The sequence below is a fragment of the Hippopotamus amphibius genome, chromosome 2, assembly GCF_030028045.1.
Source record: "Hippopotamus amphibius kiboko isolate mHipAmp2 chromosome 2, mHipAmp2.hap2, whole genome shotgun sequence".
NCBI lineage: Eukaryota > Metazoa > Chordata > Mammalia > Artiodactyla > Hippopotamidae > Hippopotamus > Hippopotamus amphibius.
The window spans coordinates 54,316,820-54,329,205 of NC_080187.1; the positions used below are offsets into that span (position 1 = coordinate 54,316,820).

General features: G+C 42.3%; 1 protein-coding gene across 9 annotated transcripts in view; it reads right to left on the minus strand.

The window, feature by feature from the left end:
• Positions 1 to 6,605: 6,605 nt before the first annotated feature.
• Positions 6,606 to 12,386, minus strand: part of HMBOX1 (homeobox containing 1) — a 180,052-nt gene continuing 174,271 nt past the window's right edge. Inside the window, exons 8-11 of one of the 9 annotated variants that reach the window (XM_057722066.1) lie at positions 10,435 to 10,530; positions 9,492 to 9,580; positions 9,182 to 9,253; positions 6,606 to 7,537 (exon numbers count right to left, since the gene is read on the minus strand). In XM_057722066.1, the coding sequence (XP_057578049.1) occupies positions 7,400 to 7,537; positions 9,182 to 9,253; positions 9,492 to 9,580; positions 10,435 to 10,530 (395 nt within the window). In that variant the 3' untranslated portion in view covers positions 6,606 to 7,399. Of the gene's footprint in view, positions 7,538 to 9,148; positions 9,254 to 9,491; positions 9,587 to 10,434; positions 10,531 to 12,386 lie in introns of all 9 variants that reach the window. The other 8 variants (XM_057722065.1, XM_057722064.1, XM_057722073.1 and 5 more) reach the window with 8 other exon arrangements.

The following is a 12,386-nucleotide window of genomic DNA, read 5'->3' on the forward strand; positions in this document are numbered from 1 at the left end:
AGTTTAGCATTTGGGTTAGGACTCCCTTTGATATGTGGAGAGAGGAAAAGATGTGTAAAAGGGTTAGCAGCAAAGTAGGAACAAAAACAAGAGCTATATTTTCTTTAGTGGCTGCTGCCCAACCTGGAGCCTCAGGGGATGAAGTGGCTTATGAAGGGCCACCTGGCACTGTGTTGGGTGCTGGTATTCACGTAGACTTGCTCTTGATCATATAACTGAAGTGATGGAAAAACCAAACAAGGCATATTCTAGAGAAAGGCTAGATACGTGACGCGGCAGCTCCCATCCAGCCTGAGGCCTCAGGGTGAGAACATGGGCTTTGTGGGCAGGAGGCCGTGTACAGTGTCAAGACCACATGGTGCTACATGGGAAAAAGTGGATGGAAAAGAAAAGGAAAGTGGGAGAGAACATGGATTTGGAAGGGCAGGGGGTGGGGGTGGGGCCATCCAACTGACACAGCAGAACAATGGGGAAAACTTAGGATAACCAAAGGCTTCCTGATATGAGGGAGCTGGTAACTGCCAGCGATGAGAGCAAACCTGGGTGAAATTCACACACGTCCTCTTTCGCCAGTGACGTTAGGACATTGCAAATACCAGTATTCCCCTTACGCAGCATAGTTCTTTAAAGCTCATATGTTTTAGTTTATTCATATGTGTTTGTGTCATGTCTTCTGCTCTAGATCAGGAAAATCACATCTAACTCAAATGTAAGCTCCTATCTGAAAAACACTTCCTGATGGTGACGGCAGTGGAAATGTCAAGTGACCAAGGAAAAACAAAGAATTCTAGGGAGCTCATTCATTAGGAAACGTCAGGTAAGGCCAGTGTGGTACCCTAGCTGGTTGGCATGTGGGAGAGAGTACTCTGGAGGCCTCACCTGTGGCTGACTCAGTTTGGGATTCTGGCTGTAGTTCCTGCCAAAGACAGAACATGTTGAAACTGGACGTGAGGGACAGGTTTCATGTGACTTAGAAGTCAAATGGGGAGCAATAAACAAAGGCTTCCATTTTGAAGCTGAAATAACTCCAAATCCTCCTCTTTCACTTAGGAGGATGTGAACACTGTGTCATTATTTTAGTTTACTGAGTTGCTATTCCAAATGTTCTCGGGAGCATTAGTGCTAAAAGGGAACAGGGAATGGGAGATCTGCCATTTTCAATCGCATAAAGGACAGAAATCCTTTTAATTATGACCATGCCAATCTCCATCTTGCTAAAACAGCTAATTACATGTCAGGAGGACACTCAGTCATTCAGAACAATTGTCATTATATTTTTTTATATTCATTCTGTGCTACCCCCCTCAATTACCATGGTTACAATTTGAAAGGATTCAGGCAAACCTTCATTTGATCACAGCACATCAACGTGAATCTGAGAGTTAATTATGGCTGTATAGAGCCATTTTTATTTAAAAGAGACAGAAAATGAAAATGGAGTCAAGGGAGCCGGCGTCCCAAGATGTCTGAAGCGCCAGTTGAGCTGTGTGCACTCGCCTGCGCTCAGGCCGGTGTGTGGCAGCCACAGCAACAGCACACACCCCATTGTGGCCCCCACACCCACCAGAGGGCACAACACTGCTGTCCAGACAGGGGCACATGGCTCCCAACACTTGCCAAGAAAAAGGGATGTCTGGAGAGAGAGGCAAAAGACCCCCCCCCCACCCCCCGCCAGAGGTACGCTTCTGTGTGTTGTTCGGGAGCTGGCTAATGAGATAATGGGTGTGAAGAATGTGTGGTAAACTGTCGGGGGTGTAGAAATGCAAGTTAGATTTTGCCTGAATGGAATCAACTAGATTTAGTTCTGCTCACTGCTTGGCCCCAGGTGTCACATGAAGAAGGATAAAAATGAAGCCCAGAATATGCATACCTGTAATCCCAAGGTGCCTACTACCACGTCCTCGAGGTCTTTGGGTGACAATAAGAAGGAGACATAAGATCCTTGGGTGCAGCCAAATTTCCCCTCCTCTCCTATATTCCCCTCTTGAGTAGAAAAGAAAACCACTGTTACAGGAAACTAGATTTCTCAGATTGTTAGCTTTCCTTTTGCTGCTATTTCTCATCCCTACCAAGGAAGAATAATGAAGCTGATATGGAAACTTCTCAATTTATAAGCTTTTCCAGCGATTAGTGAGTCAACCATTGGCCCTCTAAGATGGCAAGAGTAGTAGCGTATTGCTTTTGGCCTGTGAGAATTAAGAACAGCCTTTTGTAGAACCTGTTTGTGAGAGGGGTTTCCATGATTGGAAAATGGACTTGTGGGCTTGATGTGTTTAAAAAGCCTTTCCCACTGCCTTAGAGCCGCAGTTCTCTTGAGAGTGGTAAGGAAAACTTTCCTCTTCAGTGATGATCATCTTTTGAAAAGAAGAGCATATAATAAAGGAGACCACAGCACAGGAAAAGAAAGGGCCTCTGCTTTGACAGCACATGGTTAGGGAAATGCTTACAGGATGACCCGGGTGGGCATTCACGGTTGCCAAAGGGGAAAACCTTCCATTCTCATTATGGTGTGGCACCTTTAAACTGGGTAACTTAGGTATTACCAGGTAATGTCAATTAGACAATATGGAGATTAAGAAACAGAAGAGGGTTTCCAGGGCATGCAGCTCAGTTTGCCAAATTCAACATGGCTAACAACTGATCCCCAAATCCTGAGTAAACATCCTCGTTATTTAGAGAGCACACAAAAAGGAATGTTTTCTGAAACTCCTACCCCTGCCCCCTTCCCCCCCCACTCCCACCCCTATGCCCCACAGAGATACCACCAGCAGGAGCTGGTCAGTGTGCCCAATGTTCACTTGGGAAATTGTGACAAACAAATCCGGCTCAGTAAAGCTATAAATGGATTTGGCTGGTCTCAATGCAGCCCCAGTGAATACAGTAGTAAAACATTACTAATAATCACAACAAAATGACAAACTCTGTCACCACTCTGACATGAGATTTAAATCACAGAGAGAGATTAACACAGAAAACCAACGCACAAGTAGAGAGTCAGGACTATTCAGTGCAGAGCGCTACTGCACACAAGGTCATCGATAAGAAGAAAAATTATTGCCTAAGAATCTGTTGAGACTCATTGGGGAAAAAAAAAATACTCTGGTGGTTCTCTGAACAAAAAAGACGAAAAGCAATTTTAAAAGGCAGAACCATGAGTTAAAATGGGAAGACTGCTTCTACCCAAACCCTTCTTAAGACCACAGAGAGAGAAGGACTTGATGTTCACATTTTTAGGATGGAGGTGGGGGATCATTTATGAAAAAGGGATTATTTCCATTGTTGTGGGCAGAAAGAATAGCTGGTCAGTGGAATATATAGCTGGTCAAAAAGCTGGGCTTCATACAACTGTTTGTATGAAGAGATGGACCACACCCACCTCCTCTGCCTGCTGCAGAAGATAAAAAAAATTCCAGTAAGAAGTCAGCTCAAGATGAGACCTTGGTTTGAAGCCCAGAGGAAAAGAGGAGTTGTTCACAGACAGAGAGGATGTGACTGTAGATTCCTGATGAAAGTATGTATTTATAGTTGGTGCCTGATGGTTGAAATCCAAGAGGGAAGTCTGTAAAGACAAAGGCCAAGAGAACTGAAACAACTTTTCACTAGCTCTTCACAAGTTGTCCCCTTTGAGGTAAAGGTGCTGTTGATCACCAACTGCTGCTGTGATAAACCTACAGGACTGAGGACTGGGTTTGCATCCTTCCATGCTGAGGGGCTGCTCCCTCCCACACATCCTTTTAGGTGGTCACCCCGACTGAGCCTAAAGGGGTCTTCCTGTTTGAGGATCTTTCTTCCTGTGCAGGACTATGGGATATAGGGAAGGGCCTACCCCAAGGAATGACGTGTGGGAACTGTACAGACTCCACAGGTGGGAGGAAGGTAACCACACTCATCAACCACTCTAAGTACGGAGAGTGTGAAAAAACTGCCTTAAGGGGTACTCCAACCTTACAAGCTTTGCTGAAATAAACCACAATGTCTATTTGGTACTGACTGGTACCAGAAGGTCTCAGGTAAGAGTGTACTGTGTAGCCCTCCCTGGCCTTCATCTGGTGTTAAGGTTCTCAAGAGATAGGCAGAAATGTCATTAGGATGGTCCATCTTTAAAAAGTCCCTTTGTAAGGCTGTGTTTCAAGAAGGGCAGGAGGTTTACCCATGTGCCCACACTAATTCAATGAAAGTGCGTTAAAAAAATAATAGACAAGTTACCTGAACTGCTTGCAAGGCTTCCCTACCTGACACATTTAGTCTTCCTCACCTGGGAAGGAGCAGCCCTGAAAGAGTCCTTGGGGGCCTGAAAAAAGTACAGCAGGAAATGAGAACAGAGGACAGAAAAACCAAAAAGCACACAATGGGATTTTTTTAAGAGCCTGGCTATTTTCCCTTCGGTAAGAGAGCAGTTTAGGGTTTCTATTTTAATACCACCTCTTAAACCTGAAAAAGCTTAAGAAAAAAATTTACTACCCAAAGATATTACAAGTTAGACAGTGGCAACTCCATATGCCACTGTAAGAACTAAGGTAGCCCGGAGAAGACGGCAGAATTAAACCTGATGACAAACAAAAAATCAATGGTAGATTTAAACTGAGGCCCCAAAGAATAAATTTTTACTTTTGGTGAAAAAGCAAAAGTTATACGTAAGGCAGTGGATGTTAGAGTAGACCAGCAGTCTTCTTTAATTAAAAGAACTCTGGGTGAAGGTTTCCTTCCTCCTGTCACATTCTTTCACTTTTTCCAGATTTCCAGTTAGCACCTGGTACTGCCTTCATGGATACTCATGCTTCTTTATTCTCTGAAGTTTTTTTTTTTTCCCCCCTTTCTTAAAGGTCTTAAAACAATGGTACCTTTTTAGCTTTTTTCTGGCAATCACTATTTCTTTAGAAACTACAGCTGCCTTTACAGTTTGAGTCTGTTTCTTTAAAAGGACCAGCAAGAACAAATGATACTAGCAATCCCATCATAAAGAAGCTATCAATTATAATAATCTCCTTACAATAAATCATGGATGTGGCTTGTCAGACAGTATATTTTTCTCTCTCCTCTTTCTGATTCAACTGAAAATAAGCTGACAAAATTTCACCAAGATGGAAAGATATATTTTTTCTAAATAATAGCAAAGAAAAGAAAGATAATGCAATCTCCTAATGGAAATAAAAAGTCAAACACACCGAGAAAGAAAATGAGTGGGGGGATCATTCCTGAGAATAACAAATGCTACTATTGAATTTGTTGGTTCAAGTAATATAGTAAAACAGAAAAGACTACTCCATTTTACTTCAATTCTTGGAAGCTGGAAAAAAATATATATACATTTTCCCCCTGAAATCCAAGGACCAGAGCAGGCCCAGGCCCTGCCCGTAGCTCTATAAAGTCACAGACCCATAGAAGGTGGCACCTTCATGCCTCTCAAAGGCTTCCTCACACTGATATAAGCAGGATGGACACGGAGGCGATCTCATCAGCATGTGCCTTAGGTGGAGTGCGACCAGCTAGAAGCTGGTGGATATTCAGTATCCCGCTGACGAGGAAGGGAAAAATGAAGGCCAGTCATTCTCTCTCTCTCTCAATGGTTTTAAGTTAAAAATATTTGGTGGGGGAGGAAGGGTGAGGAGGTAAGGAAATGGCACTGTCCTTCAGTCTTAGAATCACTTTCAGGTAATGGACAAACTGACAAAGCCCTGCTTAATAGCCAGCCCTACATTCCCCTTTAAACAAGGCTTCGTCGTCTGTAGAAAGGAGAGGGAATGTGGCAGGAAATACAGAGCAGCTGCGCCTCTTTCAGACGCACCCTACACTGCCACACTGAAGGTTGTTTCCTCTTACCCACAGTGACAGTGTGTCCTTTAATTGGGATGCCAAGAGATCGTTTTCATACAAGGCCAGCAGATGTAATTTTCTTGGATGCATGAATAGTTCGTCATTTGTTACTGGATGACAAGGTGATCACAGGGTGACTTTATAACGCAAGTTCACTGTTTGGTATTTTGAGTTCTCAAAATGAAAAAAAGATTTATCAAATATAAATATCTTTAAAAAGTAACAAAAGTGCTACATATGTGATCAAGGAAAAAAATTCCATTAGTTACTGCTGCTTAAAGTAGATTAAACTTTACAAATATTACCACATCCATTATCAGTATGGCTTCCAATTATTAAATAAATTGCCTGTAGCAATATAGCTTTTCACACCTCTACAAGGACAGAGTAAAGAGAACACCAAAGCAGTCACATCCTGTTGTATCTCACAGACCCACCGCATAAGTGGCAAATGTCCCCTGCTTTTTTCTGCTCCTATTTAGGAAAGTATCTGCGTTTGTGATAGTCAGTCAGCATAATCCTGCTATAAAGTCCTCTATCAGCCTCTCATGTTGAGGGGGCGTCAATTTATGGATACAAAGACTGGAAGTTCATTCACTCACTTTTGACCTTAGCTCCATCCTCGAAACACCTTTTTTTGGTAGCAGGGAAAGGGGACACAGACAGGAGGCAAAGCAGCTTCCGTGATGACCTCCAGCACCTTTCCAGACAGGCACCCCTGTGCCACATACTGTATAGTGGTTCTGAGAACTGGACTTAACATCCATTAAACATTCAGCTTGTGTTTTTTCCCAATGCTCTCAAGCTTGGTTTTGTGGTGTTTTGTTTTTTTTTTTTAAATGACTTTTTTTTGTCATTTTTGTTTGTTTTAATCATGGTCCCAAAGGCAGAAGGCAGTATTTTATCTACTAAGTCACAGAGCTTGTGAGAGGAAAGGATATCTCTGTCAGGCATGTTAACATCAACCAAAATCTGAGATCGAGTTTCTCCACTGACATTCTTAGCACAGCACCCGAAGAAGGATAATCTAGCCACGGTGTGACTATTATGAGGCACGGCTTATTGCAGCTGGAAATCAATTATTCCCACATTGAGGTGGGGGTTCTAGTGTTCCTTTTACTCTGCAGATACTCCCCAAATGGTGAATGTCAATCCTGGGCCACACTACCTCAGCTTGCATCCTACCAGTCTTGGGGAAAGAAAAGGGGTACAGACTAGTGTTACAGGAATCTAAAGGTACCCAAGGTTTTACACGTAGCCTAATATTTGAGAACTGAGGGCTATCTACCTGGAAGCACTTTCTTGGAATGCTAAGACAGAGCAGCAAGATTTTCTAGCCTCAGGGGCTGGGAGAGGGAAGTTTGGTTGGTTGGTTGGTTGGTTATTATTTACTGGGAATTAATACTGAGAGAGTATATGCAAAGGCTGAGGGCACCATGCCATCTTCACAGAACAAGACCCTAACGGCTAACTGACATACAAGAAACTGCAAGTTATACTGTAAGAACACATGTTAAGGACCGAGGAAAGTCTGCTAAGGTGCTACGTCTAAACTAATTAACTTCTCGTGTTCAGCCCTCCCTCATCAGTCGTCATCCAGGGCCTCTGTCTTGATTTCGTTGGCTCCTTGTCGGGCCAATGCCAAGATAGTGTGGTTGACTGCTGCCATTTCCACAGCTAATGAGATGGGGTCTTGGTGGTCACTATGGCTAGTGCTGTCGTCCTAGATGTGCAGAGATAAGAAACAAATGTTATTAGTGGACTGGTAAAATTCTCTGGCTCACAGAAAGGCATGCTGGGGCAAGGGGAGACAGAACATTCCTGGGAGGAATCAGAGTTGGGGGAAGGGGTCATGACAGAATAGAGGTGAAATGTATTTAAGTAGACACTGAATGGATGTAGGTCCAAAGATTTCTGGTTGGCATTTTTATGATTCAACAAATAAAATGCACTAAAATGTTTCTTCCTTGCTGAGATTTTTTTCCTTCTATCAGAAAGACTTCTGGGGATGATGGTCAAACCTGGACCATTTCAGGTTTGCAACAAATACAGCACTACTTACTGAAGGCCACACTACTGAGCTTAAGTTCTGGACTGGTACTCTTACAGATTATCACAATTCATAGTATCTCTCTACTCAACTGAGAAAACTAGACAAAACTACAGACACCAACACCTTATGGATAAAAATGCATTTTTGTAAAAAACAAACCAACCCCCACCCCCACCCTCTCAATTACAACAGGACAAAAGTGTAACTGCCGGAAATGGCTATGGGAGAAAACATCGCCTGGCATTCTCCTGCTGTAAGGGAGCCGGGTGAGGGAAGCGCAGGTGTCTTACTTGGAGGGAGTGTGAAGCTCGCCTTCTACATCGCCAGTGTGTTAAACAATACAGCTGTGAAGGAAACTGGCACTGCAGAATGTTCGTCAGGCACTGAAGATGGTGTTACAAATAAGGGGTAAGTTTCTCACCTGTCACATCCTCAGGGGAACTCTGCGTCAAAAAGCTTTGGAAAAGGTAAGTCCCTTTGGGAAAAGAAGCATGGGATGTGTTGCCCTTAGGGCATCTGGAAAAAAAGATGGAAATGATCCACCTATATTGGTAGAATGAAAACTAACAGGAATGTTTCCACTTAGAAGGACTCACAGAACATTCTCTTGAGTGAAATGTGGAGCTCTGATTCAGAGGCCTCAGAGGGGAATTCTGTGCTCGTTCTCATGGGCTGGTCTTTAGTTGAATGGGGATCAGTGTAGAATTGCAGGTACTGTGGCAGCATCTACACTCAAATTGGCAAACAGAGGCTGCCAAATGGTTGAGAGAAGGAAGAACACAGAAGACTCTATTTGAGAGCTGGCTGAGGGGCAAGGAAAAGGTGTACATCTAATAGGAAAGGGCAGTCGTTTTCCTGCTGGGGCCTAGGAGAAGAGACCATACATTCTCTTCATATTCCAAATGGAATGAGTTTAAAATCCTATAAAAAATGTAATGAAATCTGTCAACGGATATGTCGAGGGGAAAATTCCCACATTCTTGGTTACTGAATTATTCCATCCAGTGGCTACAGTTAAATATATTTCCCTCCTAAGCAATGAAGAGTAAGTCAGGGTGAGGTGAGCAGACATGCATTAATGAGGGGGTGTGTGTGTCAATGTGCCAGAGACTCTGGAGGAAACACTATCTCAGCACGAGGGTTCCCACGGCAACAGGGCCGGAGGGGGTGGGCCCTTGCACTGTGTGTTGGTCGGTACGTGTCCGGGCAGGGTCACAGCTGCCCACAGCCCCTAGTATCTCTCGGACAGTGTGTGTGTGTGTGGTGGATGGTGGAACTTGCTTGTTTGGATCAGATCCTCCTCTCTTCTTCTACCTTCTCTGCTTCTCTGCCTCCCTCTGAACTTCTTCCCTCCTCCTCCTCCCCATTGCGTACTTGCCAAGTATCCTGTTGTATGACAATAAATCCATGTGGGTGAATAACAATTTCTCACAAATTCAACAGGACAACCGAATCTTACCACATTCCTTTCAAATTACATGAAAATCTAACTAGACACATGAGCAGAGTGGCGGGACATTGGCTTGCCTCCCCTCCCCCACCCCGTACACAACACACCCACAGAACTGAGTTGTCATACGGTCCCACCCGCTCTGTATGCAACAGCCTCCACTCAGCTGCTCACCTGCTCTGAGTAGTCATTTCCATCAACGTCATCACTGTTGGAATGGCCTCCTGGACTCTGTACATCTATTCCATGACTCTCCAGGATTGCTGCTTCTTCGAAAAAAGCAAACAGATCCCTAAATTATCTGTTACATTATCATGTCTAAACACTGAATTTGTATTGAGGAAATCAGAATGTAATTAAACAAAAACCTAGACTCCTCTATGTTTTGTTTCTTTTAAATTGCAGACAGATGGAACTCAATGGCATAGAGGTCAGGGGAGGAACATGTTTGCCATTCTGGAGCCCCTGCTTCTGTGTGTGTACATTTGAGTGGCTGACTGTTCGGTGCTTCATAAATACTTACCAGCTAATTAAACAGCTCTCCTGTCTTGGGGTTCTATAAAGCACTTGAGAATTGTAATGATGAAGAGGAAGTAAGTTTATAGACAAAATACAATTTTAACAGCTCAAAACCAATCCCCCACCCCAATCTCATCAATTCATGTTTCTCAAATGCTCTCCCTTAAAAAAAAAAAAAAATCTTGCCTTTTACTAGGTTCCCTGTATATTAAGACTCTTTTATTCCAATTCTATTAATCACGTTTCTTAACATCTAGGTCATAGCTCAGTAATAACGAAGACACTTGGGGTATCACATTCCCTCTCTCAAGCCCTTACAAGTATCTTTAATATGCACCACAGGAGTAACAGAATAGAGACCATGTCTAATTCTAGATTCTAGCACATTAAGAACAATGAGTTTTAGAAATAATAATGCCATTCTTTTTACAATACAGATAGTATAATTAATATTAATTTTGCATTATTAAAAATACAATGAAGAAAAACATAAGGGCAAGTCTCATTAGGCTTAAAAGGTAGGATCATTTAGAAGTCACTCTTAAACACAACGTCCATAAATGCCTCAAAAGAGACAGCAGCCTCTCTGATACATTACCGATATTGGCTCTCCTCTTGATCTCCTTCCGTCTATTAGCAAACCAATTATATACTTTCAAGGAGGTGACTCGTTCCAGATCTGACAGTTTTTTGCCTGTGAATGCATGCAATAAAATTTAGATAATCTATATCTGAGACTAGTTTTAAGGGGTAATACTTTTCTTGTTAAAAATGTTCTTTTGATTACATTTATTGCCAGAATAACAGATACAGAAGTAATGTGTTCTAGCATGACCTAGTACTATGTATAGACTCAGTTACTGAATGAACAAACATATAAACATACAAATAGCAACTAATAACACAAAATGCTTCAATTCAGAAAGCTGCACAGTATTAAGGAATTCCAATATTAACTATTAAAGAATTCAGTCAGCTAGGGTTCAAAGTTCACAACTATATATGAAGGCTTCATTTAATTAGCATCGTTGTAGATGAATATGTTATTCTTTATCAAGTTTCCAGGTAGCTGACGTTTACGTACATCTTTAAGGCCTTATATTAACTACGAGGGTGAGTCAAAAACTATCCACACTATGGCTGTAGAATTTATTTTAATGAACTTTTGGAAAAGACAAATATATCGTTTTTCGACACAATCTCCTTGGTTTTCAGTACACTTTGTCCATCTGTCAACAAGCTTTCATATTCCCTCATTAAAAAATGTTTTAGGCTGAGCTGTGAGCCACGAGTGTACCGCTGTCTTCACTTCTTCATCAGAAGTGAATCTTCATCCTCCTAGGTCTGCTTTCAGGGGACCAAACAGGTGAAAGTCCAGTGGAGCAAGATCAAGACTATAGAGAGGATGCTTTAACACCTCAAAATGAAGTTTCTGCAGAGTGTCGACAGTTTGGGCAGAAGAGTGCGGACAGGTGTTGTCATGCAAGATCACAGTGCCCTTGGATAGCAGTCCTCTGCGCTTAATCCGAAGTTTAGGCTTCAGCTTTTCAGTAAGCATCTCACTGTAACGAGCACTGTTGATTGTTGAATGTTTTTCCTGATGATGTTCCAATACTGGCCCTTGAGAATCCCAGAAAACTGTAAGCATCAATTTTCCAGCTGATGGTTGACTTTTGAACTTTTTCTTGGTCAGTCATTGAGGATGTTTCCATTCCATACTCTGCTGTTTATTCTCAGGCTCACAGTGATGAATCCATCATGTCTTGTCATCAGTAATGATTCTCTTTTAGAAACTTTCAATTTCCTTAGAGTACTGGTCCAAATTTTGTTTGCAGATATCCAAATGCTTCTGTTTATGCTCTTCTGTGAGTTGTTTCAGTACCTATCTCACACAAACTTTTCGAAACCTAAGTCACGGATTACTTTGTTTTGAGGTGTTAAAGCATCATCCCTATAGTCCTGATCTTGCTCCATCAGACTTTCACCTGTTTGGTCCCCTGAAAGCAGCCCGACGAGGACAAAGATTCACTTCTGATGAAGAAGTGAAGACAGCGGTACACTCGTGGCTCACAGCTCAGCCTAGAACATTTTTTAATAAGGGAATATGAAAGCTTGTTGACAGATGGACAAAGTGTACTGAAAAGCAAGGAGATTGTGTCAAAAAATGATGTATTTGTCTTTTCCAAAAGTTCATTAAAATAAATTCTACAGCCATAGTGTGGATAGTTTTTGACTCACCCTTGTAGTTTCCTGCTGTCTTAAGACAGAGAATACTATCCATGTTTTCTTGAAGACTAAGGTCACTATGACCATCCATTATTGTAACTATGCTGGAACACATAGCGCAATTCAAGTTGCATTTTACATTTATTATCTTTGCTGTCAAATGTGACGTTTTATGGATACCACCTTGTTTATCAACATGGCAACCACCGGTACCTTACCCTCCTCCCTTGTCCTTTTCTGTTTCAGCTTTTAATCCACAGAGGGTGGAGAAACCAGAAAACAGGGTAGACCTTTGATGGTATGGGGGTAAAGTATTTTCCAGGA